This window comes from Dipodomys merriami, unplaced genomic scaffold, assembly GCF_024711535.1.
Source record: "Dipodomys merriami isolate MVZ:Mamm:240054 unplaced genomic scaffold, mDipMer1.0.p SCAF_574, whole genome shotgun sequence".
NCBI lineage: Eukaryota > Metazoa > Chordata > Mammalia > Rodentia > Heteromyidae > Dipodomys > Dipodomys merriami.
Genome location: NW_027206151.1, coordinates 88,414 through 115,776, shown reverse-complemented (window position 1 = coordinate 115,776; position 27,363 = coordinate 88,414). Strand labels below are relative to the sequence as shown.

The following is a 27,363-nucleotide window of genomic DNA, read 5'->3' as shown; positions in this document are numbered from 1 at the left end:
GCATGCAAGGCAAGCGCTCTACCACTGAGCTACCTTCCCAGCCCAACTTCTGGCTTTTTTTGATAGTTCAGTAGAGATTCTCATAGACTTTTCTGCTTGGGCTGGCTTTAAGCCACGATCCTCAGATCTCAGCCTCCCAAGTAGCTAGCATAATAGACATGAGCCACCACTTCCAACCTACATGTCATTCTTGCTCATCAGTTATTCCTTTCTGTTGCTTCTGTTCAGAATGACGTCACAGCTCGCGCCCGTATAGCGCGGACGCTGGGCCTCCGCAGGCCTGTGCGTGGCACCTGCGTGCCATCAGTGTACAAGCCAGTAGACCCCTCGCTGGGGCTAATGCGAGCAGATATCGGAGCAGCTTCCCTGTCCCTGTTTGGAGACCCCTACGAGCTGGACCCCTTTGACAGGTGACTACACAGATGACTATCTGACAGGGGCACCAGCTCCCGTCACCCTTGGACCTGGAGGGTTGTGGGCCTGGCGTTCTCTAGATCTCTCTCAGATTTGTTTAACACAGGCAACCCCTGCTGGCGCCGAGCTGTCATCCCTCCCTTTGACATGTGTTCCTTTCCAGCAGTGAAGAGCTCTCCACCGAGCCCCCTTCCCCTCTGAGTGTCAAGAGGAGGGTGCTGTCCCGCTCAGCCCTGCGGTCTCACCAGCCCGTGGCTAGACCTGTCTCTATGGGACTTCCCAGGTATGTGGCACTAGGAGTGTGTGGGAGGGCCAAGCAGGGGCCATGGCCACATTGCTGGGCTCTCTCTGTGGTCTCCCCTTGGCTCTGGAATGTTTGAGGTCAGCGCCATGCTGCATCAGGGCCTGAGAGCCCCTGGCAGAAGAGGAATGGGGCCCCCGCCAAGGCAGGAGCCCGGTCCACACTCACCAACTCTAGAGACTGTTTCCTGCCAGGCCAGGTGCCGATGGCCCACACCTGTCATCCTAGCTACTCAGGAGGCTGAGATCTGAGGATCTTGGTTCAAAGCCAGCCTGGGCAGGAAAGGCTATGAGACGCTTATCTCCAATGAGCCACCAGAAAACCCAGAAGTGGTGCTGTGGCTCAAGTGGTAGAGCACTCGCCTTGAGCTGAAGAGCTAAGGGACAGCGCCCAGGCCCAGAGTTCAAGCCCCACAACTGACCAAAAGAAAAAAAGTTTTCCTGCCAGCTCTTGTCCTAGTAGTAAACAGGGGCAGCATAAATGTCAGAGCTGTGGAGGGGGTGGTCTCAGGAATCTCCCTGGGTCTGCCCATAGCAGACAGGTCCCTGCCATGGCCCCAGAGCCCGGTGTGGAGGAAGCCCCGGTCCCTGACCTTCTGGGGAGCATCCTGTCTGGCCAGAGCCTTCTGATGATGAGCAGCGCTGACGTCATCATCCACCGGGACGGCTCTCTCAGTGCCAAGAGGGCAGGTAAGCACCTTGGGTTGTCACCCCTTCCTTCCAGCTCTGGGAGGGGAGACGCACTTTCTCCAGAGGCAGCCATGTCAGCCCAGCTTCTCAGGCTCTGCTGTGAATGTGAACCAGAGAGCTGAGGGCCGGGAGCCTGCGGAGCTTAAACACAAGGCAGTCGTCACGTCAGAGTCGTCACGTGAGAGCGGCATGTCTGGCATGTCTGTGGTTCCTCCCTGACCCCACCCCCGAGGCTGGCCCAGTGCAGCTGCAGAACACATCCTACCCCACAGTCGCACCTCTATAAAGCAGCAGCAACAGAAGTAGCAGTGGGTGAGGAGTAGGGGAGAATGGACAGGAACGAGGTGAAATGATTGCCATCTGATCTTCTTGTTACGTAGCTCCCGTGTCCCTCCAGCGCACCGTTGTAGCTCCATCTAGAAGGCAGGACGCGACGAGAGCCAGGGGAGCTGATGCTGCGCAGCCTGGCACGCCAGCGTCAGGGAGCACAGCCAGCGGACTCGCCCCCAGTGGCCAGCCACAGAGCTCTGGCCTAAGCGGCTGGGGCAGGTCGGCCCTGCACCGCAGCCCGGCCCACACAGTGGGGGCGCCTGTGAGGCCGGACTCATCTGCAATCCCTGGGTCAGGCCACGCCCAGAAGCCATCAAACCAGAGTGGACCTAGACAGAGTGGCAAACTCTGGCTTAATGGCACCAGTGCACAGGTCTTGCCTCTTGTTTCTGCCTCGCCTAATATCTCTACCGGTCATTCGAATCCTCCACCTAGAAGCACAACCCTTGGACATCACCCAAAAGTAGTTCCCAGGAGAGCCAGTATCTCAGAGCTGCCCAGGATACCGAAGGTCCAAAGGGACAGCAGTGGCAGCAGACGGGACCCGGCCCGAGGTCAGAGCATCGAGATCCCCAGCACGTGCATCAGTCGCCTGACAGGTAGAGAGGGCCCAGGGCAGCCAGGGCGAAACAGGGCAGAGAGCAAGCCAAGCAGCAGGGCCCCCCAGGAGCCCAGTTCACAAATGGGCAGCTCCCGTTCCCACGGAAGCTTGGCCCCACTGGGAGCTTCAAGAGGGAAGGGTGTTGGGTCGACCTTCGAGAGCTTCCGGATCAATATCCCAGGAAACACCGCGCACTGTAACCAGGTGTCTAGCCCTGGCTTCTGTAATACATTCCGGCCTGTGGACAGCAAGCTGCAGAAGAAGGAGAATCCTTCCCCTCTCTTCTCCATCAAAAAGACAAAGCAGCTCAAGAGTGAGATATACGACCCCTTTGACCCCACTGGCTCTGACTCAAGCCCTCGAAGCAGCAGCCCTGAGAGTCTTGGCCCCAGCCTCCTGCCATCTGAGATCACAAGGACCATCTCCATCCATAGTCCTAAGGCTCCCCCGTGCCAGGCTGTGCGCTGCGTCACCTCCTACAGGGTAGATAGCGTCTTTGGGAGTGAACCAGAGCCAGACCCGCCTGGAGAGTCCACATCTGGCACACTCAAGTTCCAGAGCGAGGGCCCTACCCAGGGGGCCTCTTACGTGGAAAGAGAAGGGCTAGATGAGGATCCCACAGAGCGTCAGAGTCCAGCCCTGCGGACGCAGCGGTCCTCCCTGGCAGACCCCTGGGACGACGACGATGCAGTATCCCGTGGCCCCTTCTTTGGCTCCGAGGAGCGGACGGTGACTTGCGTGACTGTCCTGGAACCAGATGCTACGCCCAGCCCCCCTGTGCGGCCGGTGACCACCCACAGGGTTGTCGAGCTGCGGGCCCCGTCGCGCTCCCCGTCCACTTGCAGTTCCCGAGGTGGGAAGAAGGCCAAGAGAAAGAGGTCGGCCAGGGAGCACCGGAGGATGCGCTCCAGTACCCGTTCTGGCTCCAGGGACAGGACTTCGCACTCAGCATCACCTGTGGCTGAGGAGCATGCTAGGAGGCACCGGGCCAAGGCCAAGGGCCGAAGATCTTCCAGTGACCGTGCCAGCAGCCAGGAGAAAGCAAAGAGGAAGAAGGCCAAGGGCAGGGATAAAGAGTGGAGGCGGGGTTCTCGGGGCCGGAGCCGGAGGCAGGCCCAGTCCCGCTCTGTGAGCCCCGGCAGCTCCTCTGAGCGCAGGAGGAAGAGGAGGCGTCGCTCGGGGTCCAGGCCTCGTGGGAGGGAGTGCTCCCCTCCCAGCAGCCTCGAGAGGACCCGGAGGCACAAGCACCAGCGAGAGCGCAGCCGAGAGCGAGCCGATAAGAAGGAGAGCTCATCCCGGTCTCAAGAGAGGAGGCGGTGGAGATCGCCATCGCCTGGCTCGGAGCACAGGGCTCGGCAGCCTCGTCCCCACGAGAAGCCGCCTCGTTCCCCGGAGAGGAAGGACGCTGGGAGGGAGGCTTCCCCTGCCCCCGCCCTGCAGCAGGATGGAGACCACCCGGAAACGCTGCCGGCCGCAGCAGGAGTGGGCACCTTGCCCGAAGTGGTGCTGGCTGACCCGGACCCCTCTGCGGCGCCCCCTGCCCTGGAGGTGCCGGCCGAGTGCCCACTCGAGGATCTGGACTATGGCGACTCTGTGGAGGCGGGCCACGTCTTCGAGGACTTTTCAAACGAAGCCCTCTTTATCCAGCTTGATGACATGAGCTCACCTCCTTCCCCTGAAAGCACCGACTCCTCCCCAGAGCGAGACCTTCTGTCAAATCCTGCCCTGCCCCTGGCCAGCCAGCTGCATGATACCACCCTGGCAGCCATCCAGAGGGAGGTGTCCCTCATCCATGATGGCCTCTCACAGCCCACACCACCACCAGAGGGCCCCCCAGAGCAGTGTCCACTCAGGCAGGATGTGGCAGAGACGCTTGCCCCCACTCCCAGTGCCCTGGGTGTGGCCCCTGAGGTGAAGGAGGCCTGTGAGGTGGTCAGGCCCGAGGACGCTGTGGCACAGGCCCCGCTTTTGCGGTCCAGAGCTCTGGTGAAGAGAGTCACCTGGAACCTACAAGAGGCTGGAGGCGGCGTCCCAGCCCCGGACAGAGCCCCACGTGAGTAGGCGAAGAGGCGGGCGGGGCGGGGCGGGGCGCCACTGCGGCCTGTGGGGGGGCGCACACCCCCAGAGCCATTGCGGCCTGTGGGGGCGCACACCCCCAGAGCCACTGCGGCCTGTGGGGGCGCACACCCCGAGAGCCACTGCGGCCTGTGGGGGGGCGCACACCCCCAGAGCCACTGCGGCCTGTGGGGGGGCGCACACCCCCAGAGCCACTGCGGCCTGTGGGGGCGCACACCCCGAGAGCCACTGTGGCCTGTGGGGGCGCACACCCCCAGAGCCACTGCGGCCTGTGGGGGGCACACCCCCAGAGCCACTGCGGCCTGTGGGGGCGCACACCCCGAGAGCCACTGTGGCCTGTGGGGGCGCACACCCCGAGAGCCACTGCGGCCTGTGGGGGGGCGCACACCCCCAGAGCCACTGCGGCCTGTGGGGGGCACACCCCCAGAGCCACTGCGGCCTGTGGGGGCGCACACCCCGAGAGCCACTGTGGCCTGTGGGGGCGCACACCCCGAGAGCCACTGCGGCCTGTGGGGGGGCGCACACCCCCAGAGCCACTGCGGCCTGTGGGAGGGCACACACCCCGAGAGCCACTGCGGCCTGTGGGGGGGCGCACACCCCCAGAGCCACTGCGGCCTGTGGGGAGGCACACCCCGAGAGCCATTGCGGCCTGTGGGGGGGCGCACACCCCGAGAGCCACTGCGGCCTGTGGGGGCACACCCCGAGAGCCATTGCGGCCTGTGGGGGCGCACACACCCCGAGAGCCACTGCGGCCTGTGGGGGGGCACACCCCGAGAGCCATTGCGGCCTGTGGGGGGCACACACCCCGAGAGCCATTGCGGCCTGTGGGGGCACACCCCGAGAGCCACTGCGGCCTGTGGGGGCACACCCCGAGAGCCATTGCGGCCTGTGGGGGCGCACACACCCCGAGAGCCACTGCGGCCTGTGGGGGGGCACACCCCGAGAGCCACTGCGGCCTGTGGGGCGCACACCCCCAGAGCCACTGCGGCCTGTGGGGGGGCACACCCCCAGAGCCACTGCGGCCTGTGGGGGCGCACACCCCCAGAGCCACTGCGGCCTGTGGGGGGCGCACACCCCGAGAGCCACTGCGGCCTGTGGGGGCACACCCCGAGAGCCACTGCGGCCTGTGGGGGCACACCCCGAGAGCCACTGCGGCCTGTGGGGGGGCGCACACCCCGAGAGCCACTGCGGCCTGTGGGGGGCACACACCCCCAGAGCCACTGCGGCCTGTGGGGGCGCACACCCCCAGAGCCACTGCGGCCTGTGGGGGGGCACACCCCGAGAGCCATTGCGGCCTGTGGGGGCGCACACACCCCGAGAGCCACTGCGGCCTGTGGGGGCGCACACACCCCGAGAGCCACTGCGGCCTGTGGGGGCGCACACCCCGAGAGCCATTGCGGCCTGTGGGGGCACACACCCCGAGAGCCACTGCGGCCTGTGGGGGGCACACCCCGAGAGCCACTGCGGCCTGTGGGGGCGCACACACCCCGAGAGCCACTGTGGCCTGTGGGGGCGCACACCCCGAGAGCCACTGCGGCCTGTGGGGGCACACACCCCGAGAGCCACTGCGGCCTGTGGGGGGGCACACCCCCAGAGCCTCTTGCTTCCCTTGGCTCTTTTTTTTTTTTTTTGGGTCGGTCGTGGGGCCTGAACTCTGGGCCTGGGCGCTGTCCCTCAGTTCTTCAGCTCAAGGTTAGCGCTCTACCACTTGAGCCACAGCGCCACTTACAGCTTTTTTCTTTTTGCTCATGTGGTGCTGAGGAATCGAACCCAGGGCCTCATGCATGCAAGGCGAGCGCTCTACCACTGAGCCACCTTCCCAGCCCTTCCCTGGCTCTCTGGGGCTTACACACACATAATCCAGTTCCTTGGAGATTGGCAGATCTACGGCTCAGCCTGTGATCGCATTGCTGGATAGCTTGCACAAGGAGCAGGCCACAGGGTACCTCCATCCTCTGTCTCTTGGGCCCTCAGGGACACTACTTCACAGACCTCAGGAAGGAGCCTGGGATGCGGAGGACGGGGCCCCCACGGGGGTTCAGCAGGTGCTGTTCTCCCAGCTGCCCCCTCCTAGCCACATGCTCCTGGAGACTGGGTTCCCTGACACAGACTCCTCTCAGGTGAGTGCGGGGCCATGTGCTGGACCAGTGGGCCGTGCAGGCAGGGGTCCGGCCTGACAGATGGTCCTGCTTCCCTTCTGCCTGGCCCCTTCTGCTCTGGGAGTGGCTCAGGACTCAGTAGGAACATTCTTGTCCAGGTTTACAGCCCAAACATGCCTCCTGCTCCAGCTCAGCCCGCAAGCATCCTGCCCTACCCACTGGTCAGCCCGCCCCCGGTCCAGTTTATCCTGCAGGGGAGTCTTCCTTTGGCAGGCTGTGGCCCAGTACAGGGCCTGGCCCCTGTACCCACCATGTTAGCCACAGCCTCAGAGCTGGCCGGTCAAGCCACAACGGCCAATAACTCAGAGGAAAGGACTGCCACTCCCAGGCCATCTGCAGAGAAGACCAAGAAGGAAGAGGTAAGCACTACCCCTTCCTGTGCGGGCTTCCATCTTGTTTTGAAGCCAGAGTCCTTGGGATGGGTTCGAGAACGGAATCTAGCACAGCAGCTTTGGTAGAGGACAGCGGATGTTGTCTCTAATGCTCCTGGGCTGAAGGAATTTCCCAGCACTGCAGGCCTCCAGCCAAAGGGTCCTGGGCCAAGTCCTGGCCGTTCTGTGAGGTCCCACATGTTCTCTCTCGCAGTACATGAAGAAGCTCCACATGCAGGAGCGAGCAGTGGAGGAGGTGAAGCTGGCCATCAAGCCCTTCTACCAGAAGAGGGAGGTGACCAAGGAGGAGTACAAGGACATCCTGCGCAAAGCCGTCCAGAAGGTGGGCTTGGGCGGGCGCGCGGGCGCAGAGGTGGGCTTGGGCGGGCGCGTGGACGCGGGGGAGGTGGGCTTGGACGGGCGCACGTGCGCAGAGGTGGGCTTGGGCGGGCGCGCGGACGCGGGGGAGGTGGGCTTGGACGGGCGCACGTGCGCAGAGGTGGGCTTGGGCGGGTGCGCGGACGCGGGGGAGGTGGGCTTGGACGGGCGCACGTGCGCGGAGGTGGGCTTGGATGGGCGTGCGTGGGGGAGGTGGGCTTGGACAGGCATGCGCGGCTGTCACTACACAGAAGGTGGGCTTGGGCAGGCGAGCACGGCTGTCGTTAGGTCGAATGCCCAGACCAAAGTGGTGCTGTGGCTCAAGTGGAGCACTAGCCTTGAGCACCTAGCCCCTGAGTTCAAGCCCCATGACTGGCAGAGAAACCTCAACAAAACCAGAAAGCCCAGTCCTGAATATGATAGGCTACTGCCATTTTTTTGTCTCACAGACTTTCGGGGCCTATAAATTAACTGTGGATCAGCTGACTGGGCCATGTTGACAGTTGAAAAGGCAGATACCAGCCAGGCACTGGTGGCTCACGCCTATAATCCTACCTACTCAGGAGGCTGAGATCTGAGGATCGTGGTTCAAAGCCAGCCAGGGCAGAAAGGCTGTGAGACTCTTACTCTCCTGTGTAACCACCAGAAGATCAGAAATAGCCCTTTGGCTCAAGTGGTAGAGCCTAGCCTTGAAATGAAGAACTCGGACAGCACCCAGGCCTAGAGGTCAAGCCCCACAACCAACAACAACAACAACAAAGGCAAATCCTAGGGATGTTTAAAGTTAAAATTGCCTAGTCTAGGTCTGGGAAGGTAGCTCAGTGGTAGAGCGCTTGCCTTGCATGCCTGAGGCCCTGGGTTCGATTCCTCAGCACCACATAAGCAAAAAGAATAAAAGCCGGAAGTGGCGCTGTGGCTCAAGTGGTAGAGCGCTAGCCTTGAGCTGAAGAGCTGAGGGACAGCGCCCAGGCCCAGAGTTCAGGCCCCACAACCAGCCCAAAAAATAAAAATAATAAAAATAATAAATTGCCTAGGCTACTCCTGGCCTGTAGATAAGGCCCTGAGAAACGAACAGGACTGTCTGTGGTGCTGAGTCTCCAGTTTCACAGGAAGGCCCTGCAGCCCTGTAAGATGGCAAGCAAGCTGCTAGAGAATGTTTCCTGGAGATGGCAGACAGGTCTGCCACGGTCAGTGCCTGGTGTTCGAGGCCTCAGAGTAACAGTCTTCTTCCTGCAGATTTGCCACAGCAAGAGTGGGGAGATCAACCCCGTGAAGGTGGCCAACTTGGTGAAGGCATACGTGGACAAGTACAAGCATATGCGTAGGCACAAGAAGGCGGAGGCTGGGGAGGAAGTGCCTGCCCAGGCCGAAGCCTGAGGCCAGGAGCGCTGGGCAGGGCCCCTGGGGACACTGCTGTGTTCTGTGTCTTCAGTGGCAAAGGTCTGGGACCACCAGCACTCCTGCCTCGGGCTTCCATGACGACACCTGTCTGCACCTGTCTTGCTCAAACTGGACTTTTTTTATATGTATATTATAAATACAATGTTTCCATTGTGTTCTAATTTATCAAAAGTGACTTACCTTGAGAATCTTTCCTACCGACTAAGTATTGGGAAGTGAGCCGCGGCTGGCTCGTGTCTTGTGCACCGTGCACCTCTGGTGTGGCGGTGCCTTACCTTTTCTGATTGCTTTGTGCTCCTGTAGGGAGGCCTGCCTGCCGCCCTCCCCCACACCCTGCCTGCCTTCCAGAGCATTTGTATGCAGCAGGGACTTGGTGGCTGCAAAGCTCACCATGAAGCAGTGTGCAGGGATGGGGTTCTGTGAGGGAGGTGGGGTGAGGTGTAATCCAGGCCCAGCCATATCAGTCAGCGCCATTAGCCAGCCGGCTGCTCGGGGAGAAGCGTCCTGACTGCTTAGTGCCACTCTACCATGACAGCACTGGCTCTCGTTCTTTATTGAGGGGAGGTGGCGGCCGGCCTGGGCCCGCCGCTCCAAGTCAGGAGGAAGTGCTCCAGGTCATCATAGAGGCTGTTGGTGCTGGACAGGCACAGGCCCAGGCTGCTGCTGTCCAGCGAGGACACGCCCTCCCGCTGCACGCCCTCCACATGCACGCGGCACAGCAGCGGCTCCAGCTGCAGGGGAGAGCGTCTCGTCACTCCTGTCTGTGGCCAGGCCGCCCGCCCCACCCAGAGCGCCGGCCTCACCTTCACCAGGATCAGGCTCTTCTCCTTGGGCCTTCTGGCGGACAGGTCCTGCCCAAAGCCCAGGTAGATGGTATAGTGAGGGGATCCCGGGCGCTGTCTCGCCCGGAACTCGCCCAGTTCTGCAAGAGGAGGCTCTGGTGAGCAGGTGGCCAGGGCACCGCCTGGGACAGCCCCCGAGGGCACCCCACTGACCTCTGAAGAAGGTGCCGAAGTCAAAGATGGGCGTGTGGCAGTTGCGCTCCAGCAGCTGCGCTGGGGTGGAAGGGCTGGCAGAGCCCAGTGGGCTTCCCACCTCCCAGTACACCTTGCATTTGCCCATGCGCAAGGCCCACAGTTCCAGCCCCCGCAGCTCCAGCTGCAGGCCGGGGGCCACGTGCCGCAGCAGCTCCTCTGTGTAGCGCAGCTGCTTCTGGTCGGGGAGCTCAGCGGGGCTGGGGAAGAGGACCGGCTGGGCCTCGGTGGCCAGGGCAGCCGGGCCTGTGGGGTTGTACAGAAACACACAGCCCGGGTGCCCCACCACCGCCTGGAGCACGGTGCGGCCTTTGTACATGATGGTCACATCCAGGGCTCCCGGGCCAGGCTCTGTGGAGGGACGGAGCTGTGAGCACAGGCTGTGTGTGCCCTGGGTCCATGCCCGGGAAGGAAGACCAGAGCTGGCCCTGTCCCCAAGCCCCTCTCACCCGTGGTCAGTGCTGGGTGCTGAGGTCTGGGGCCGGGGACGTCCTCCATGGTCCATGGGGCACTGGGCTCCTCAGGGTGCGCTGCACCAGGAACCACAGAGGAGCTGCTTAGTGCTGACGGTGACGTGGTGTCCCAGTGTCCCAGCTTCCCTGCCCTGCTTCCTCCACATCTTGGTCAAGGGTCAGCCCAGGGGGCTCTGCCAGGCCCCTGCCCTGTCTCCTGCAGAGAGGAGCCTGGAGTCTCACCGGGAGCCTGGGGGAGGGCCAGGTTTCCTCCCAATGCAGCCTCCAGCAAGGGACCCCCCAGGAGACTCTGCTGCAGAACCCCAAACAGCGGGAGGTCCCCTGCATCACTCCCCATGGTGGCCAGAGGTCCTGGGGTGTGGGACTCAGCACCTCCTGTCAGGAATGGCCCTGGGACTCCTCCCTGCAAGGAAGAACAAGTCAGGCCAGCAGCTGCTCAGGCCCCACGCCTAGGGAGAGGCGGTGGGTCAGACTGTACCTGTGCTGGTGGGGCAGCTCTGAAGGCCTCTTCCTCCCCCGGGTGGACAGCTGGGATTTCGGAGGCTGGCGGGAGACCTGGCTGTGAATGAACAGCCCCAGGGCTCTCCAGTTCCAGTACCCCCCCCCCCGCCCCCCCAGTCACAGCCTAGCACTTGGGCCTGCCTGGGAAGGAGCCAGCCCAAGGCTGCACCAAGTCTTTACCAGGCCCAGGCCAGTTTCTAAAACTAAATCTGACATCCTGGAGAGCAGTGAGACACACACAGTAGGTCCTCCGCTGTTCTTCCCGCCTCCCTGGCCCAGCCCTCGGCGCGCCTCACCTCTGCCCCCTGGCTCGGAACTGAGCATGTAGACTTTGTGGGGGTCGACCAGGTCCCCAGAGTTGTCCTGCAGCATCACGAAGCGTCGGGTGCTGCGCAGTGCACAGCGGAAATTGGTTTTCCAGCCAGCGCGCTCCGCAGCCTCGGCTTCCAGGGAGGGCTGGTCGCCTCCACTGCCGCTGGGTGGCCACCTGCCCCGGGCCACGGCCCAGGCCTGGTGAGGACAGAGGAGGTGGCTGGGGGAGGCCCGCCGTGCGCCCGGAAGAGGCTTGCGTGTGCAGGGCTGGGTCTCACCTTGAAGATGCGTGCGTCTGCCTCCCCCAGATCCTTGCGAGCGAAGTGCTTCCAGGGCACACGGAAGACAGTGTGGGTCTCGTCCAGCCACCGCAGCCCCTCATACCGGCCACTGCTGACCTCACTCAGGAGCCACTCGCCAAACAGCACACGCTGGACAACCCTGCACGCAGGGCAGACGCGGCAGTCAGGCCTGCAGCCAGGCACACCCTCAGGGCAGGGGGGGAGGTGCTCTCACCTGTCCTGAGCCGCAGCCATTGCTCCTTCTTGTGGGGACAGTCTGGAGGTCAGGGGGCCCTTGGCGTCAGAGACGTGGTCTCAGGACCCGTCCTGCAGTTGCCACGGCTGCTAGGGGGGAATTTGTGTAGCCAGGAATCACAGGTGTGACCCAAGATGTTGCCGTGCAGGATCACAGATGTGCGCTGTACACTTGTAGCCACCTGTGTTGCCTACTTATGGGTTTGTGGCCAAGGTGGCTGTCTGTGTGACCGCAGATGTGGCGGGTGCACACACGTGGAGTCACAGATGTTGATCCAGCGTCCGGGCCTGGACGGAGGTCGCAGGCAGGACCCTGCGGGAGACAGGCAGGAGAGGCAGTGGGGAGGGCCGGCCCAGGCTGGGAAAGTGAAACTGCGGCTCTGGAAACGAAACCTAAACTCCAGAGCTGCGGCGGGCAGGCGGGCGGGCGGGCGGGCAGGCGGGCGGGCGGGCGGGCAGCGCTTTCCCAGGTCCGGAGCCCAGGCCCAGGAGCTCGGGCCCCAGGCCACGGCCACCTCCACCCGGCCCACCCAGCCAACCCAGGCCCCCCACCCCCACCCAGGCCTGCCCCAGCCCTGGGCTGCTGGTGGGAACCCTCTCGTAGGCCCCCCCCCCCCCCCCCCCCCGCTCTCGGGTCCTCTGGCCCTTTGCTCTGCCCCGACAGCCAGACGGCCATCCACAGTGGGGACAAGGACCCCAGGCTCCTCGCCGCCTCACCTCCCCCACCTCCCCCCCACCGCTCCACCTAAGCCGGGGCCCCTACCTGGTACCGGGACCGCCGGGGCGGAAAGTTTCCTCTCCCAGCAAAGGGTGCCTGAGCTCTTATAGTGGAGGGCGGGGCAGGCAGGAACCCGAGCCGCCCAGGCCCGCCCACTCCCGCCCTGCAGCCGGCCTGGCCCCGCCCTCCGGCCAGCCTGTCTCCAGCCTCATCCATCCCTGCCCCCCGTCCCCACGGCTCCGGCCATCTTGCCCCAGCTGTCCTGCCCCCATCCTGTCCCCCACCCTCCAGTCAGGTTGGTCCCCAGCGCTCAGCCACCCCTGCTCCGGCCCCGGCCCTCCCTCCGGCCGTCCCTCTCCACCCTGTCCCTCCCTGTCCCATCCCCAGAGGGCCTGGACAGTGCCCAGGAGGGACAGATCTGCTCCCCCCTGCTCTTCTAAACCAGGTGCATCCGAGGGGTCCTTTCCTCCTCCAGGAAGCACAGAGCAAACCAGGGGTTTGTTCCCGGTGTAGACAAGCTGATCCGAAACCTAGACCTTCCTCCCTGCCCTGTAAAGGTAATGGGAGGGGCCGGAAGCAGGAAGCATTAACAACCTGCTTAGATAGGAACAGTCACGCCCCAAATTAAAACTCGTGGGAAAATGGGTGGTACCTTAACTTTAAGGAGATGCTGGCGACCCAAGGGGAGCAAGTCCAGCCTGGGCCCTGGAGGAAGCAAGCTGGTGGGAGAGCGGCAGCATTATATTACAGAGGACCTCCTGCACCCGCCCCACGGGGCCCTGCACACAGGCCTCCCTGCCTAGGGCACAGACTTCAGAAGGAGGCTGAGAACCAAGAGGCCCCTCCCCAGAAGGCTTCATGGCAGATGAGTCTCTGGGCTGGGTTGAGAAATAGAGATCCAAAGATGGCCAGAGGGGCTGGGAAGGCAGCTCAGTGGTAGCACTTGCCTTGCATGCATGAGGCCCTTGGGTTCCATTCCTCAGCACCACATAAGCAGGAAAAAAGTGGAAGTGGTAAGCCGGGCACTGGTGGCTCACGCCTGTAATCCTAGCTCCTCAGAAGGCTGAGATCTGAGGATCACGGTTCAAAGCCAGCCTGGGCAGAAAAGACCGTGAGACTCCTATCTCTAATAAACCACTAGAAAACCAGAAGTGGTGCTGTAGCTCAAGTGGTAGAGCGCTCGCCTTGAGCTGAAGAGCTGAGGGACAGCGCCCATGCCCAGAGTTCAGGCCCATGATTGAACAACAACAACAAAAAAGTGGCAGAGGGCTTGCCTCACATGCATGAGGCCCTGGGTTTGATTCCTCAGCACCACATATACAGAGAAAGCCAGAAGTAGTGCTGTGGCTCAACTGATACAGCACTAGCCTTTTTTTTTTTTTTTGTAGGTCGTGGGGCTTGAACTCTGGGCTTGGGCGCTGTCCCTCAGCTCTTCAGCTCAAGGCGAGTGCTCTACCACTTGAGCTACAGCGCCACTTCTGGTTTTCTAGTGGTTTATTAGAGATAGGAGTCTCCTGCCCGGTCTGGTTTTGAACCCCATCCTCAGATCTCAGCCTCCTGAGTAGCTAGGATTACAGGCGTGAGCCACCAGTGCCCAGCTATAGCACTAGCCTTGAGCAAAAGAAGCTCAGGGACAGCGCCTAGGCCCTGAGTTCAAGCCCCAGACTGGCAAGAAAAAATCCAGAGAAGGTCACATCAGTAAAGGAACTTCCTGGCGGCCAGCTGCCTGGGTTTATGGGAAGCTATTCAGACCCTCGGGGCTGGGGAGAGGGGACAGTGGCCATGGGCCCTCAGTGGGAAGCAGGAGCAGCTGGAGGTGTTGGGATCCCGGCCCAGCGGGCCTGATGTCCTGGACTCAGGGCTCCAAAGCGGTTCTTTATTGTGCACCAGGAAGGACAGTAGACGGGGCTCCGGGGTGGGGGGCCGGCTAGATGTAGGTGGAGTCGGGGCTGCCGGCCGGGGGGGTCCTGCGGCCGGCGTCCTCGTCGCTGCTGCTGCCCTCGTCCTCGCTGCCCGCGTTGCCGGGGCCGTCCACCTCTGCAGCGGGCGTGTTGAGGACCACCACGTCGGCCTCGGCCCCGATGTCCTCCCCAAACCACACGGCCTTGTAGCCGCCCTCGGGCCGACGCTCCTTGGTCAGGATGGATCTCACCGCCGAGGGGCTGTCTGCAGCCCCAGCGGGCGCGGGGGTCCCCGGGGCCAGGCCCAGGGGCTCCGGCCTGGGCTGCGCGGGGGTGGGCAGCTCAGGGGTCTCCGGGTCGGGAGACACAGGGGTCTCCTCCGGGGGTGTGGGCTGCGGCTCAGGGCTGGGGCTGGGTGCCCAGGCAGCCTCATCCTCTTTGAGGAAGGCCTGGTTGTCAGAACCCAGGGCCTGGGGCTCCTGGGGACATGGGAAGGACGTCAGCCAGCCAGCCCGGCTCCCACACCCACCCTGCCGCCCGCCCCCTCCCCTCCCCACCCTCGCCACCTTCCCACCCTGGTGTCCTCCCCCTGCGAATCCAGCCCCCTGGTTGCCTGGCTAGCCCCCTGCCTCCCTCCTATCTTTGCTCCCCCACTCCCTCCCCTCCCCCCAGCCTCTCTGCCTGTCCCTCTCCCAGCTTGCCCAGTCCCCTCCCCCTCCAAGGGCCTCACCCCCGCTTTGCCAGAGCAACAGTGGAGCCGGTGACCATACTGCTTATGGAGGAGGATGACCAGGCCAATGAGGGCCAGCAGGAGCAGCGCGCCCAGCACACCGCCCAGCACCGCCATGTCCACTGTGGAGAAGTGCTGGCCCGCGCCCGGCTGGCCCACGCCCGGCTGGCTGTCACCCCCGGGGCCGCCTCCTGCCAAAGACATCATGGCCCCTTCCTTTGACACGCCCTGGGCACCGCAAGACCCAGCCCAACCCGGTCCTGCTCCAGGCTGAGGATCCACGGGGTGGGTGCTACCGACTCTGAAGGAGAGGCGGCAGGGTTACCAAGGCCAGGGCGCAGGGAGGTCAGGCCACTGCGGGAGGGACCGCGGGGGGGCACAGAGGGCATGCGGTGCAGGGCAGCGGGGGGGCATGGAGGGCATGCTGTGCAGGGCAGCGGGGGCATGGAGGAGGGCATGCTGTGCAGGGCAGCGGGGGCATGGAGGAGGGCATGCCATGCAGGGCAGTGGGGGGGGCACAGAGGGCATGCCATGCAGGGCAGTGGGGGCATGGAGGAGGGCATGCGGTGCAGGGCAGCGGGGGCATGGAGGAGGGCATGCGGTGCAGGGCAGCGGGGGCATGGAGGAGGGCATGCGGTGCAGGGCAGCGGGGGCATGGAGGAGGGCATGCGGTGCAGGGCAGCGGGGGCATGGAGGAGGGCATGCGGTGCAGGGCAGCGGGGGGCATGGAGGGCATGCTGTGCAGGGCAGCGGGGGCATGGAGGAGGGCATGCGGTGCAGGGCAGCGGGGGGGGCATGGAGGGCATGTGGTGCAGGGCAGCGGGGGGGCATGGAGGAGGGCATGCGGTGCAGGGCAGCGGGGGTGGCGGCATGGAGGGCATGCTGTGCAGGGCAGCAGGGGCATGGAGGAGGGCATGCGGTGCAGGGCAGCAGCGGGGGCATGGAGGGCATGCGGTGCAGGGCAGTAGGGGGGCGGCATGGAGGGCATGCGGTGCAGGGCAGTAGGGGGCGGCATGGAGGGCATGCGGTGCAGGGCAGTAGGGGGCGGCATGGAGGGCATGCGGTGCAGGGCAGTAGGGGGCGGCATGGAGGGCATGCGGTGCAGGGCAGTGGTGGCATGGAGGGCATGCGGTGCAGGGCAGTAGGGGGCGGCATGGAGGGCATGCGGTGCAGGGCAGTAGGGGGGCGGCATGGAGGGCATGCGGTGCAGGGCAGTAGGGGGGCATGGAGGAGGGCATGCGGTGCAGGGCAGTAGGGAGGCATGGAGGAGGGCATGCAGTGCAGGGCAGTAGGGGGGCATGGAGGAGGGCATGCGGTGCAGGGCAGCAGCGGGGGCATGGAGGAGGGCATGCGGTGCAGGGCAGCAGCGGGGGCATGGAGGAGGGCATTCCGTGCAGGGCAGTAGGGGGGCGGCATGGAGGGAATGCCGTGCAGGGCAGCAGCTTCCAAGATGACCCGGTCGAGTGCCCTCCCACTTTCAGTCCCCCTCAGTTAGACCTGAGGTGGGACTCTACGTGGGCAGTGTGTCCAGTCACCCCACTCAGAAATCGCACTTGGTGACCACTTCTCTAGGACAACTGGCAGGTCAGGCCCTGCTGACCCCACACCCGGCAGGGCACTGCAGATACACTGGGGCAGTGCAAGGCGGTCTCCAGCCGAGACCTGAACCCCGGACCTGTGCCGAGCGTTGGCTCCCGGTGGGAAGGAGTTTGGCTGACAGTGAAGGTGCCTGCCCGGGCTGCCCGTGGCCTCGGGGCGGGGCAGAGGGGACCCCTGGGGGCCTGGAAGTGATGTAATTCATTCTCCAAGGACAGGGTCTCACTGTGTGGGCTCCTGCCTCCATCTCCCCAGCAGCTCCCTGCGGAAGCTCCCCACTGCTGGCCTTCCGAGCTCAACGCCCACCCCGTGTCTCCACATCATCAGGAAGGCGTTCCTTAAACTAACAGCTGTGCTGGACGCCGGTGGGAAAAAAGATAAACCTAATGGTTTACCTAACTGGTAAAAGTGGGGCTGGCTGAATTTCAGATCTGGCCCCTGCCCAGCCCCTGAACGCAGAAAAGGCCGCTGGGGTTTGGGGCCAGGCCGCCCTTGCCGAGCCCTGTGAGTGACAAACCACTGGGTCCTGAGTCAGGAGGGGGCTGGAGCGCCACCAAGGCGGGGCTACCTGCAGCTGGGGGGCTCCTGCTGGGGCCGGGGCTCATCGTGGTCTGGGCGCTTCCTGGCTTCAGCGTCTGTGCTGAGTCCCCACCGGGCGTGGCTGAGGGGGGGGAGCTGCCCGCTCCCTCAGTGGGGGGGAGCCCGGGTGTGGATGAGACAGGAGGCCTCAGAGTAGTACCTAAAGGTGGGTGAGGGCCAGAGCTGGTCAGCGGGTCCCCAGCGGGGCAGGAGGCAGGGCCCCAGCGGAGGCCCTCCCCTGCGTGGGGGACACCGAGGCCCACCTGTGGGGGGGGTAGCGGGGGGCTCCTGCTCCATCACGTGGATCTCGGCCGTGGCAGTTGCCGTGGCCCCAGTCACGGTGTTGTTGGCCTCCACCTGGCGTGGAAGGATGCTTGTACCTCCTGGGTATCCTGCCCCAGCCCCTCAGAATCACGTGACCCCCTCCACACACACCTCAGCGTAGAAGACGCTCGCATGCTGCAGGGCCCTGGTGGTCAGCACAATCTCCCCCTCCATCGTGAAGTCCGAAGAGTTGGTGATTCGATACCTGATGGCTGAGTTGAGGTCCTAGGCAGGGCGGCCATGAGTCCCAGGCCCGGGGCCCCCGCGCCTCCTCAGCGCCCACATGGAGGCCGGGCGGACCCAGGGGGGGGCGGGGACTACCTACCGGGAACTCCGGGTCCTCAGCCCAGATCCTCAGGAACTGAGTGGGGGAGGCCGCGTCCCTGACGGTCGCATTTGCCCCCGAGCCAGCCTCCACGGTGCCCCTGAACACGCTCTGGGGGAAGCGCGGGGAGCGGCCCGCGGTCCCCCGGGCCTCCAGGGTGGCCTTGGTTATGGAGTAGCGAGCCCCATCCGCCTGCTCAGCCTGGAGAGATGGCCGCTCAGGAGGGGCTGGGAGACCTGGCCACACCCGCTCTCCATCCTGCCCCGCACCCACCTTGACCATCAACACGAAGACGGTGGGGCTGGGGACACTCTTGGCCATGGTGAGGTTGCCGGAGGTGTCGTTGATGGCGAATGTGTCCTCCTGGTTTCCTTAGGGCGTTTGTGGTGGAGTTCAGCCGCCTCCCTCACCCAGCCCAGGCTCCTCCTTGCCTCAGCCCCGGACAGGGGCAGGGGCAGGGGCAGGGGCAGGGACAGGGACAGGGGCAGGGGCTGGGGCTGGGGCTGGGGCAGGGGCAGGGGCAGGGACAGGGACAGGGGCAGGGGCTGGGGCTGGGGCTGGGGCAGGGGCAGGGGTAGGGACAGGGGCAGGGCCAGGGGCAGGGGCAGGGGCAGGGCCAGGGGCAGGGGCAGGGCCAGGGGCAGGGGCAGGGGCAGGGACAGGGGCAGGGGTAGGGACAGGGGCAGGGACAGGGACAGGGGCAGGGCCAGGGGCAGGGGCAGGGACAGGGGCAGGGACAGGGACAGGGGCAGGGGCAGGGGCAGGGGCAGGGGTAGGGACAGGGGCAGGGACAGAGGGAGGCTGGGGCAGGGGCAGGGGCAGGGCCAGGGCCAGGGGCAGGGGCAGGGACAGGGACAGGGGCTGGGGCTGGGGCAGGGCCAGGGGCAGGGGCAGGGACAGGGGCAGGGGCAGGGACAGGGGCAGGGACAGGGACAGGGCCAGGGGCAGGGGCAGGGGCAGGGCCAGGGGCAGGGGCAGGGACAGGGGCAGGGGCAGGGGCAGGGGCAGGGACAGGGACAGGGGCTGGGGCTGGGGCAGGGGCAGGGCCAGGGCCAGGGGCAGGGGCAGGGACAGGGGCTGGGGCTGGGGCAGGGGTAGGGGCAGGGGCAGGGGCAGGGGCAGGGACAGGGACAGGGGCAGGGCCAGGGGCAGGGGTAGGGACAGGGGCAGGGACAGAGGCTGGGGCAGGGGCAGGGACAGGGGCAGGGCCAGGGGCAGGGGCAGGGGCAGGGGCAGGGACAGGGACAGGGGCAGGGGTAGGGACAGGGGCAGGGGCAGGGACAAGGGCAGGGGCAGGGGTAGGGACAGGGACAGGGACAGGGGCAGGGACAGGGACAGGGCCAGGGGCAGGGGCAGGGGCAGGGGCAGGGCCAGGGGCAGGGGCAGGGCCAGGGGCAGGGGCAGGGACAGGGACAGGGACAGGGACAGGGACAGGGACAGGGGCAGGGGCAGGGCCAGGGGCAGGGGCAGGGACAGGGGCAGGGGCAGGGGCAGGGACAGGGGCAGGGGTAGGGACAGGGGCAGGGACAGGGACAGGGACAGGGGCAGGGGCAGGGGCAGGGACAGGGGCAGGGACAGGGACAGGGGCAGGGGCAGGGGCAGGGGCAGGGGTAGGGACAGGGGCAGGGACAGGGACAGGGGCTGGGGCTGGGGCAGGGCCAGGGGCAGGGGCAGGGCCAGGGGCAGGGGCAGGGCCAGGGGCAGGGGCAGGGGCAGGGGCAGGGGCAGGGACAGGGACAGGGACAGGGACAGGGGCTGGGGCTGGGGCTGGGGCAGGGCCAGGGCCAGGGGCAGGGGCAGGGACAGGGGCTGGGGCTGGGGCAGGGGTAGGGGCAGGGGCAGGGGCAGGGGTAGGGACAGGGGCAGGGACAGAGGCTGGGGCAGGGGCAGGGCCAGGGGCAGGGCCAGGGGCAGGGACAGGGACAGTGGCAGGGACAGGGGCTGGGGCAGGGGCTGGGGCCGGGGCAGGGGCAGGGGCAGGGACAGGGACAGGGGCAGGGGCAGGCTGGGCTCCAGGGGACAGGGCTCGCCCGCACTCACCCCCAGCGATGCTGTAGACTATACGCTGGTCGATGCCCCTGTCACCGTCCACCGCGTAGATGGGCCCCGGGCGCAGGGTGAGGGGGGATGTCTGTGGGGATGGGACACCATGGAGCCGGGGCCACAGCCCAGCTCTGCCCCACCTGTGACCCACGAGGAACACGGCCACCTGGAGCACAGTCGGGGGAGGGGGAAGGGCAGGGTCCAGGCCTGGGCGCCCCCTCCCCCCCCATGCTGTGATGGACGCCACCGCTCCCTCCACACCCCTTTCCGGAGTCTGCATGGCCCACGTGCAGCTCATGGAGAAGGGGCTGGGGGCTCTGAGAGCCTGCTTGTCCTTCTGTCCTCACCGGGAGGTCCCCCTTCCCTCCTCCTCCCTCCCCCTCCCCCCCAGCACACCACGCAGGTGGAGGAGCAGCTGTACCCCCCAGCCCGCTGCTGCAGCCACACCCCTCAGCACTTGTGAAGAAGAACCACCCATTGGCCATTCACGCCTGCTTCAAACTCACAACCAAAACTGCCCATAGCCCACCAGGAAAGCCTCAGCCTGAGCCAGATTTACCCCAGCTCAGGCCTGGAGCCTGAACTGAGGCTGCCCCTGAGTGGCCCATTACCGGCCTGTGGCCCACGGGGACCGAGCCGTGGTACTGGGCCTCCAGGCAGACGTAGCCGTCCGAGTAAGTGCAGGGCAGGAACCAGGGGGGCCGGAGGTCGGCGGGCAGCACGCTCAGGACCAGGGTGGCCGTGGCTGTGTGGCTGGGCTCTGTGCTCCCCACAGTGTCCTGTAAAGCCACACCCTCCACGTCAGGCCTCCCAGAAGCTAGAACGGGACCCCAGGCGTCCAGGCTTTGGGATGAACGTGACTTGCTCGCCTGCACTATCAGCTGGAAGGTCATGTTCCGAGTCTTGAGGAAATCCAAGGGCTTGTCCAGCCTCAGGGAGGGGCGGTTCACCCCCTCCAGGGAGAAGAAGCTGCTGGCACCCTGTGGGGGAGGGGAAGGTGCAGCGAGGAGTGGGGGGGAGGGGGGCAGGGGGCAAGGGGGCAGGGGGGCAGGGGACAGGGGGGCAGGGGGGCAGGGGGAGCAGGGGGCAGGGGGGAGGGGAGGCAGAGGGGGCAGGGGGGCAGGGGGGCAGGGGGGGCAGGGGAGCAGGGGAGCAGGGGGCAGGGGGGGCAGGGGGACGGGGGGCAGGGGGAGCAGGGGGGCAGGGGGGGACAGGGGGCAGGGGGGCAGGGGGGCAGGGGGGCAGGGGACAGGGGGGCAGGGGGGCAGGGGGGCAGGGGGGCAGGGGGAGCAGGGGGCAGGGGGAGCAGGGGGCAGGGGGAGCAGGGGGCAGGGGGGCAGGGGGGCAGGGGGAGCAGGGGACAGGGGGGCAGGGGGGCAGGGGGAGCAGGGGGCAGGGGGGCAGGGGGAGCAGGGGGCAGGGGGAGCAGGGGGCAGGGGGCAGGGGGCAGGGGGGCAGGGGGGCAGGGGACAGGGGGGCAGGGGGGCAGGGGGGCAGGGGGGCAGGGGGAGCAGGGGGCAGGGGGAGCAGGGGGCAGGGGGAGCAGGGGGCAGGGGGCAGGGGGGCAGGGGGAGCAGGGGACAGGGGGGCAGGGGGGCAGGGGGAGCAGGGGGCAGGGGGGCAGGGGGAGCAGGGGGCAGGGGGAGCAGGGGACAGGGGGGCAGGGGGGCAGGGGGAGCAGGGGGCAGGGGGAGCAGGGGGCAGGGGGGCAGGGGGAGCAGGGAGCAGGGGGAGCAGGGGGCAGGGGGAGCAGGGGGCAGGGGGAGCAGGGGGCAAGGGGGCAGGGGGCAGGGGGAGCAGGGGACAGGGGGGCAGGGGGCAGGGGGGCAGGGGGCAGGGGGAGCAGGGGGCAAGGGGGCAGGGGGCAGGGGGAGCAGGGGACAGGGGGGCAGGGGGGCAGGGGGAGCAGGGGCCAGGGTGGCAGGGGCAAGTATTGGGGGTGGTGCAGCACTGACCGGGGTCACCTCCAAGAGGCTGTAGAACAAGGTGTCATCTTTGTCTTTATCTGTGGCCTGCAGTTCTGCTTCCGGAATGACCACAGACTTCACCTTCGTGTCCTGGTTGTGAAGGGAGTGCTCTGCACCTGCCCAGGGCCTGGGGGACCCAGCTGCGGCGGGGCCTCCACCAGCGGCCCTCCCCCTGCCCAGGCAGCCCCGCCCCCCGCCCTGGCAGCCCCTCCCCACGCCTGGCAGCCCCGCCCCCCGCCCTGGCAGCCCCTCCCCACGCCTGGCAGCCACGCCCCCCGCCCAGGCAGCCCCGCCCCCACGCCTGGCAGCCACGCCCCCCGCCCTGGCAGCCCCGCCCCCCCGCCCTGGCAGCCCCGCCCCCCCGCCCAGGCAGCCCCGCCCCCCGCCCAGGCAGCCCCGCCCCCACGCCTGGCAGCCACGCCCCCACGCCCAGGCAGCCCCGCCCCGCTCAGGGCTTACCTCAGTCACGTTCCACTGCTTGGTGGTGAAGGGGAACTCTGGGGCGTTGTCATTGACGTCTTGCACCACCACTAGCACCCTGAAGTTCGTCACCTGTGGGGCATCAGCACACCGGGCACACCGCCTTGTCCCCTGCCCCCGCCTGGCTGGGGGCTGTTCTAGCACCCATCAGTCACTCAATCCTTCCTTCATCCCTTCGCCTCCTTGCGCTGGTGTGTTCAACTGCTACTGGTACCTGTGAGCTCCAGTCCCAGCACGGACTCATAGACCTTAAGTAAGGCCTGACTTCGGGGCTGGGAAGGTGGCTCAGTGGTAGAGCGCTTGCCTTGCATGCCTGAGGCCCTGGGTTCAATTCCTCAGCACCACATAAGCAGAAAAAGCCGGAAGTGGCGCTGTGGCTCAAGTGGTAGAGCGCTAGCCTTGAGCTGAAGAGCTGAGGGACAGCGCCCAGGCCCAGAGTTCTGCTTGGCTTAAGGGGAGTGGGTGCTCGCCACAGAAGAGATGATTGATGTGGACCAGGGACAGAAAGGGGAGGCCTGCAGGGCTGCGCAGGTGTGGGACGGTGGAGAGAGGGAGGGAAGAGGGCCGGGCAAGAACAGAGGCTGAGCTGGGCGCCGGTGGCTCATGCCTGTCATCCTAGCTACTCAGGAGGCTGAGATCTGAGGATCATGGTTCAAAGCCAGCCTGGGCAGGAACGTCCATGAGACTCTGATCTCCAATAAACTGGAGCTGAAGAGCACAGGGACAGTGCCCAGGCTCAGAGTTCAAGTCCCATGACTGACAAAAAAAAAACAGAGGCGGCCGCAGTGACTGGCAGGTGAAGAGGCACTGGGTGCCTGGGTGAGGAACGGTGTCTAGGTGTCTAGGCACCCATCTGTTGGACAGATGGGTGGACCAGTCCTAGCTGGGGGCGGAGTGGGAGTTTGGAAACACTGGAATGAGGTCACTGAGGAGCAGCCTTGGGGTCCCCTGAAGCAGAGGGCAGGGGCGGGGGGGGGAGTGGGGGGCACTCACCACTGAGCTTCCCCTTTTGCATATTATGTGCGCCTCCAGTATCGGGGTTTCCTAGGAGGCAGATGGGTTTTGTGAGTCACCTGCCCCCGGGTACCCCCGTGAGTGGTAGATCCCTGGACAGCAGGCTCCTGGAAGCCTGGTCCCTATGCCCCGCCCCTCAGGGCCAGCCTGGGCCCAAAGGGCTTTGCTGCCTGAGGGCAGCTGGGGGGCCAAAGGGCACAGAGCCCTTATTCCCTCACACACCATACTTCTCCAGACAAAGGGGGCCCCCCGCCCCTGCCCAGCAAGCTTACCGTACCTCATAATCCAGCGTTGTGTTGAGAAACAGCTGGTTTCCTCGGATTTCAAATGCCAAGGGGGTGGACAAGTCACTCAGCTCCACATGCTGGCCCAGTGGGACAGTGATGTTCGCCAGGGGCCCAGTAATATTTGTGTTCTCCTCCAGCTGGAAGTAGGACTGGCTCACAGTGCAGACTGGAACGTGGGGGAGAAGAGGTGGATGCCACCCAGCCCCACCCCAGCCCCAGCCAGCTCGCCACCGCCCCTCTCCAGCGCATACCCTGAGCCTGGGCAGCCGCCCCTGGGGCTCGGCCCAGCAGTGCTAAGAGCAGCGGCAGCAGGAGGGGAGGCCCCAGAAGAGCCGGGGCCCCCATCTTGGTGCCCGTTGCTGGCGGAAGGGCCCAGCGTCTCTGGCGTCTGTAGGTGGCTGGTGCAGGTCCTGCCTTGGTGACCTTCGCCCCTGCTGGGCACCTCCCGGATTTATGATTCTTTACAACCGGCCCTCTACCAAGGGGGACTCCGCAGGCCGGCACCAGCAGCCGGAGTTGGCCATTCAGGGCTCAGCCGGAAGAAAGAGCTGTGAGGGGCCAGGGAGGGAGCTGGGAGGGCTGGGAGGCAGAACCGGGCAGGGTTAGCGGGGGCAGAGCTGGGCTGGGGCTGGAGGCTGAGGGTCAGGCAGGGGTTCCGGGAAGCTGGGCGGAGCTGAGAGCCAGAGCTGGGCAGGGCAGGGGAGATGGGCAGAGCTGGGGCAGGGGCCTAGACTTTTGCCTTGGATTTGCTGTCCCTGTCTTAGGCAGCCTCTGGCTCTTCCCTAGAGGTCCTTTGGGGACAATTTTAAGGCTGTTTCTTGGGGTTCCCTTGGAGACCCTCTGTGCCCTTGGTGCACAGGAAGTGTACCAGCAACCTGGGGTGCAGGGCAGGGCTATGATGAAGTACAGACAGGGGCCAGAGTATTCCAGGAACTGGTGAGGTCTCTGGCCCAGGCAGGACCTGCCCTGACCCAGTCTTTCTGGCCCTCAAGCCTCCTCCCTGTGTGAGCTGGGGAGAGCTGGCTGGGAGGGGTCAGCGGGCCCACAGGGCCTCTAAGCTGGCCTGTGTGTGCCCCTCTCTAAGGGGAATGAGCGAGCCAGCCCCCAATCACTGTCAGTCCTTACCCTTCTCCTGGACACAGGCACCCCCTGCGGTCCGTCCTCCTGCGGCAGGTGAGTCTGGCCCGCCCAGCCTCCCCTCTCCTGCCTGCGCACAGGTGCCTCTGGGTAGGAGCTGGGGGCACCTCCGAACCCTGCGCACAAAGTTGATGGCCTGGGGCCCAGGCCAGGGGGCCACTGAGGGACCCTTGAACCAGTGTCGGCTGGCTGGCTGGCCTCCGGGTTTGAGGGGCAGCCCGGAGGCCACGGTCCTTCCTTGGAGTGCACAGGGCACCCCTCCACCCGACGGCCTCACTGCGCAGGGCCGCCCCGACTTTATGGGTCGGCGCACGCTGGACTCGGAGGACCAGGGTCTGGATCTCTCTTTTATTGGTGTCAAGTACAATGCCCCCCCCTTCCCGGGCATTCCTCTTCATTCCTCATCTGGGCTGCCTCCTCACTTCCGGCCACTCCGCAGCCATGCCCAGAGGCGGGCCGGGAGACCAGGCCCTGCCCAGGGCCAGCCTCCGGAGCGTCCTGCAGGGCGGAGCACAGGGCACTGGTCAGGCCTGGCCAGGGCAGCGCCGCCGGGGAGGGGAGGGGCGTGGTCCGGAGAGGGCGGGGCCATGAGAGGGGCGGGGCCTGGCAGGGGCGGGGCCCGGGGAGGGGAAGGGTAGAGCCGGCTGGGAGGGGCCTGGAGGGGGCGGGGCCCCGCGGGGAGAGGTCTGGTGGGGAGGGGCGGGGCCCGGCGGGGGCGGAGCTTGGCGGGGAAGGGTGGGGCCGGCGGGCGCGCCTGGGACCTGCGGGGAGGGTTTCTGGCTGGAAGGGGCGGGGCCCGGAGGGCAGAGCCTGGCCTGGCGGGGCGGGGCTTGGAGGTGAGGGGCGGGGCCCTGCGGGGGAGAGGAAGGCGGGCGGGGCGGGGCCCGGCGGGGCGGGGAGGGCGGGGCCCGGCGTGGGGCGCGGGGCTCACCAGGCCTGCAGCGCGGGCACGTCAGACCACCGCAGGCAGAGCCGGGCCTCCGCAGGCTGCGGCCAGACGGTACCGTTCCCCGCCTCCTGTTCGCTGCCCCACCCCAGGTCAGAATTAGTCGTGGCAGTGGGGTCCGCGCCGCGCCCGGCCCGCGGTCCGCCCGCGGCCTCACCTGCGCTTCCCCACCAGTCCCTGCAGCAGCCGCTGCAGCCTCGCGCTGTCCCGCAGGCGGCTGAGCTCGCTGGTGAACGTCCCGTCCGAGTGTCGCTGGGCCCTGCGGGGGGGCGGAGCGCGGGGTCTCACGGGGAGCGGGGTCTCACGGGGAGCGGGGGTCTCACGGGGAGCGGGGGTCTCACGGGGAGCGCGGGGAGCGGGGGTCTCACGGGGAGTGCGGGGAGCCGGGGTCTCACGGGGAGCGGGGTCTCACGGGGAGCGGGTTCTCACGGGGAGCGGGGGTCTCACGGGGAGCGGGGGTCTCACGGGGAGCGCGGGGTCTCGCGGGGAGCGGGGGTCTCACGGGGAGCGCGGGGAGCGGGGGTCTCACGGGGAGCGCGGGGAGCGGGGGTCTCACGGGGAGCGGGGGTCTCACGGGGAGCGCGGGGAGCGGGGGTCTCACGGGGAGCGGGGGTCTCACGGGGAGCGGGGGTCTCACGGGGAGCGGGAGTCTCACGGGGAGCGCGGGGAGCGGGGGTCTCGCGGGGAGCGCGGGGAGCGGGGGTCTCACGGGGAGCGCGGGGAGCGGGGGTCTCACGGGGAGCGGGGGTCTCACGGGGAGCGCGGGGTCTCGCGGGGAGCGCGGGGAGCGGGGGTCTCACGGGGAGCGCGGGGTCTCACGGGGAGCGGGGGTCTCACGGGGAGCGCGGGGTCTCACGGGGAGCGCGGGTTCTCACGGGGAGCGCGGGTTCTCACGGGGAGCGGGGGTCTCGCGGGGAGCGCGGGTTCTCACGGGGAGCGCGGGTTCTCACGGGGAGCGCGGGTTCTCACGGGGAGCGCGGGGAGCGGGGGTCTCACGGGGAGCGCGGGTTCTCACGGGGAGCGGGGGTCTCACGGGGAGCGCGGGGAGCGGGGGTCTCACGGGGAGCGCGGGGAGCGGGGGTCTCACGGGGAGCGCGGGTTCTCGCGGGGAGCGCGGGGTCTCGCGGGGAGCGCGGGTTCTCACGGGGAGCGCGGGGTCTCGCGGGGAGCCGGGGTCTCGCGGGGGCCGAGGCGTCTCGCGGGGAGCGCGGGTCTCACCTGGGCAGGGCGGGGAGCGCGGCAGAGTCCGTGAGCAGCAGCAGCAGCAGCAGCAGCAGCAGCAGTGGCGGCGGCGGCGGCTGCGGCGGGGCCATGGCGGGCGCCTGGCACGCAGAGCCCCGCGACGGAGCCCCGCGACGGAGCCCCGCGCGCCCCTTTATAGCCCCGGCCGCGGGCTCCGGGCGCCGCCCTGGCTCCGCGCGGCCGGCCGCGCCCCATCGATCCCGGGAAGGTCGGGGCCGCCCCCCCAGCTGTCGTCCGGCCGCCTCCGGTCCCCACCGCCTGGCCGGCGCCCCTCGGCCGGGCGGGGCGGGGCGGGGCGCGGGCTCCTCCGGCCTGGACCGACCCCATCTCTGCCGCCAGAGCTGGCACTGCGGGGCGCGGGGACGCTGGAGCTGTTCGCAGGCCTCGGGAAATGGGTGGGAAAGGCTTCCCAAAGATCCGGCCGGCCGCTCCCCTGGCCGGGCTGGGTGGGCAGAGCTCGAGCCCTTCCGGAAGACAAACCCTCAGACTGCCGTCCTT

At 66.9% G+C, this 27,363-nt stretch overlaps 4 protein-coding genes across 13 annotated transcripts in view; 1 reads left to right on the top strand and 3 right to left on the bottom strand.

Annotated features, from left to right (window-relative positions):
* The window catches only part of LOC138812998 (PHD and RING finger domain-containing protein 1-like), a 31,139-nt gene extending 22,248 nt beyond the window's left edge, over positions 1-8,891 (top strand). For 5 of the 9 annotated variants that reach the window (XM_070001244.1, XM_070001238.1, XM_070001247.1 and 2 more), the window contains exons 11-18: positions 229-410; positions 578-697; positions 1,250-1,404; positions 1,785-4,388; positions 6,386-6,531; positions 6,669-6,929; positions 7,156-7,284; positions 8,556-8,891. In XM_070001244.1, coding sequence (XP_069857345.1) covers positions 229-410; positions 578-697; positions 1,250-1,404; positions 1,785-4,388; positions 6,386-6,531; positions 6,669-6,929; positions 7,156-7,284; positions 8,556-8,696 — 3,738 coding nt within the window. In that variant the 3' untranslated portion in view covers positions 8,697-8,891. The remainder of the gene's footprint in view (positions 1-228; positions 411-577; positions 698-1,249; positions 1,405-1,784; positions 4,389-6,385; positions 6,532-6,668; positions 6,930-7,155; positions 7,285-8,555) is intronic. The other 4 variants (XM_070001248.1, XM_070001243.1, XM_070001246.1 and 1 more) reach the window with 2 other exon arrangements.
* A 363-nt stretch (positions 8,892-9,254) lies between these two features.
* LOC138812980 (interferon regulatory factor 7-like) lies at positions 9,255-12,421 on the bottom strand. Its single transcript, XM_070001221.1, has 10 exons — positions 12,340-12,421; positions 11,557-11,889; positions 11,319-11,481; positions 11,025-11,238; positions 10,706-10,770; positions 10,450-10,630; positions 10,204-10,284; positions 9,716-10,105; positions 9,524-9,642; positions 9,255-9,451 (listed from the first exon to the last, which is right to left on the bottom strand). Exons 2-10 carry the CDS (start codon positions 11,574-11,576, stop codon positions 9,272-9,274), a joined length of 1,413 nt encoding a protein of 470 aa, XP_069857322.1. The 5' UTR covers positions 11,577-11,889; positions 12,340-12,421; the 3' UTR covers positions 9,255-9,271.
* A 1,735-nt stretch (positions 12,422-14,156) lies between these two features.
* Positions 14,157-24,928, bottom strand: LOC138812997 (cadherin-related family member 5-like). 2 transcript variants are annotated; one of them, XM_070001236.1, is made up of 16 exons: positions 24,666-24,928; positions 23,792-24,119; positions 23,531-23,706; positions 23,233-23,283; positions 22,219-22,311; positions 21,748-21,849; positions 20,662-20,772; positions 20,404-20,571; positions 19,790-19,880; positions 18,023-18,120; positions 17,750-17,950; positions 17,536-17,649; positions 17,364-17,457; positions 17,090-17,260; positions 14,926-15,116; positions 14,157-14,674 (listed from the first exon to the last, which is right to left on the bottom strand). In XM_070001236.1, exons 2-16 carry the CDS (start codon positions 23,883-23,885, stop codon positions 14,222-14,224), a joined length of 2,208 nt encoding a protein of 735 aa, XP_069857337.1. In that variant the 5' UTR covers positions 23,886-24,119; positions 24,666-24,928; the 3' UTR covers positions 14,157-14,221. The 2 variants fall into 2 exon arrangements, with proteins under 2 accessions (XP_069857337.1, XP_069857338.1); XM_070001237.1 differs by lacking the exon at positions 17,090-17,260.
* Sct (secretin) lies at positions 24,346-26,936 on the bottom strand. Its single transcript, XM_070001230.1, has 4 exons — positions 26,842-26,936; positions 25,781-25,882; positions 25,609-25,701; positions 24,346-24,415 (listed from the first exon to the last, which is right to left on the bottom strand). Exons 1-4 carry the CDS (start codon positions 26,934-26,936, stop codon positions 24,346-24,348), a joined length of 360 nt encoding a protein of 119 aa, XP_069857331.1.
* Positions 26,937-27,363: the final 427 nt, after the last annotated feature.

Coding starts and splice junctions, on each gene's coding strand:
- LOC138812980 (XM_070001221.1), bottom strand. CDS start 11,576: ATGGCTGCGGCTCAGGACAG. Junction 11,239..11,318: donor CAGACGCACGCATCTTCAAG/GTGAGACCCAGC, acceptor TGTCCTCACCAG/GCCTGGGCCGTGGCCCGGGG. Junction 9,452..9,523: donor AGAGCCTGATCCTGGTGAAG/GTGAGGCCGGCG, acceptor TCTCCCCTGCAG/CTGGAGCCGCTGCTGTGCCG.
- LOC138812997 (XM_070001236.1), bottom strand. CDS start 23,885: ATGGGGGCCCCGGCTCTTCTGGGGCCTCCCCTCCTGCTGCCGCTGCTC. Junction 20,773..21,747: donor GCCTCTTGGAGGTGACCCCG/GTCAGTGCTGCA, acceptor CCTCCCCCACAG/GGTGCCAGCAGCTTCTTCTC. Junction 17,458..17,535: donor CGAGCGTCTTCTACGCTGAG/GTGTGTGTGGAG, acceptor CTTCCACGCCAG/GTGGAGGCCAACAACACCGT.
- Sct (XM_070001230.1), bottom strand. CDS start 26,936: ATGGCCCCGCCGCAGCCGCCGCCGCCGCCACTGCTGCTGCTGCTGCTG. Junction 25,702..25,780: donor GGACTGGTGGGGAAGCGCAG/GTGAGGCCGCGG, acceptor GGGGTGGGGCAG/CGAACAGGAGGCGGGGAACG. Junction 24,416..25,608: donor GTGCCCGCGCTGCAGGCCTG/GTGAGCCCCGCG, acceptor CCTGCACCCCAG/GTTGCTGGTACACTTCCTGT.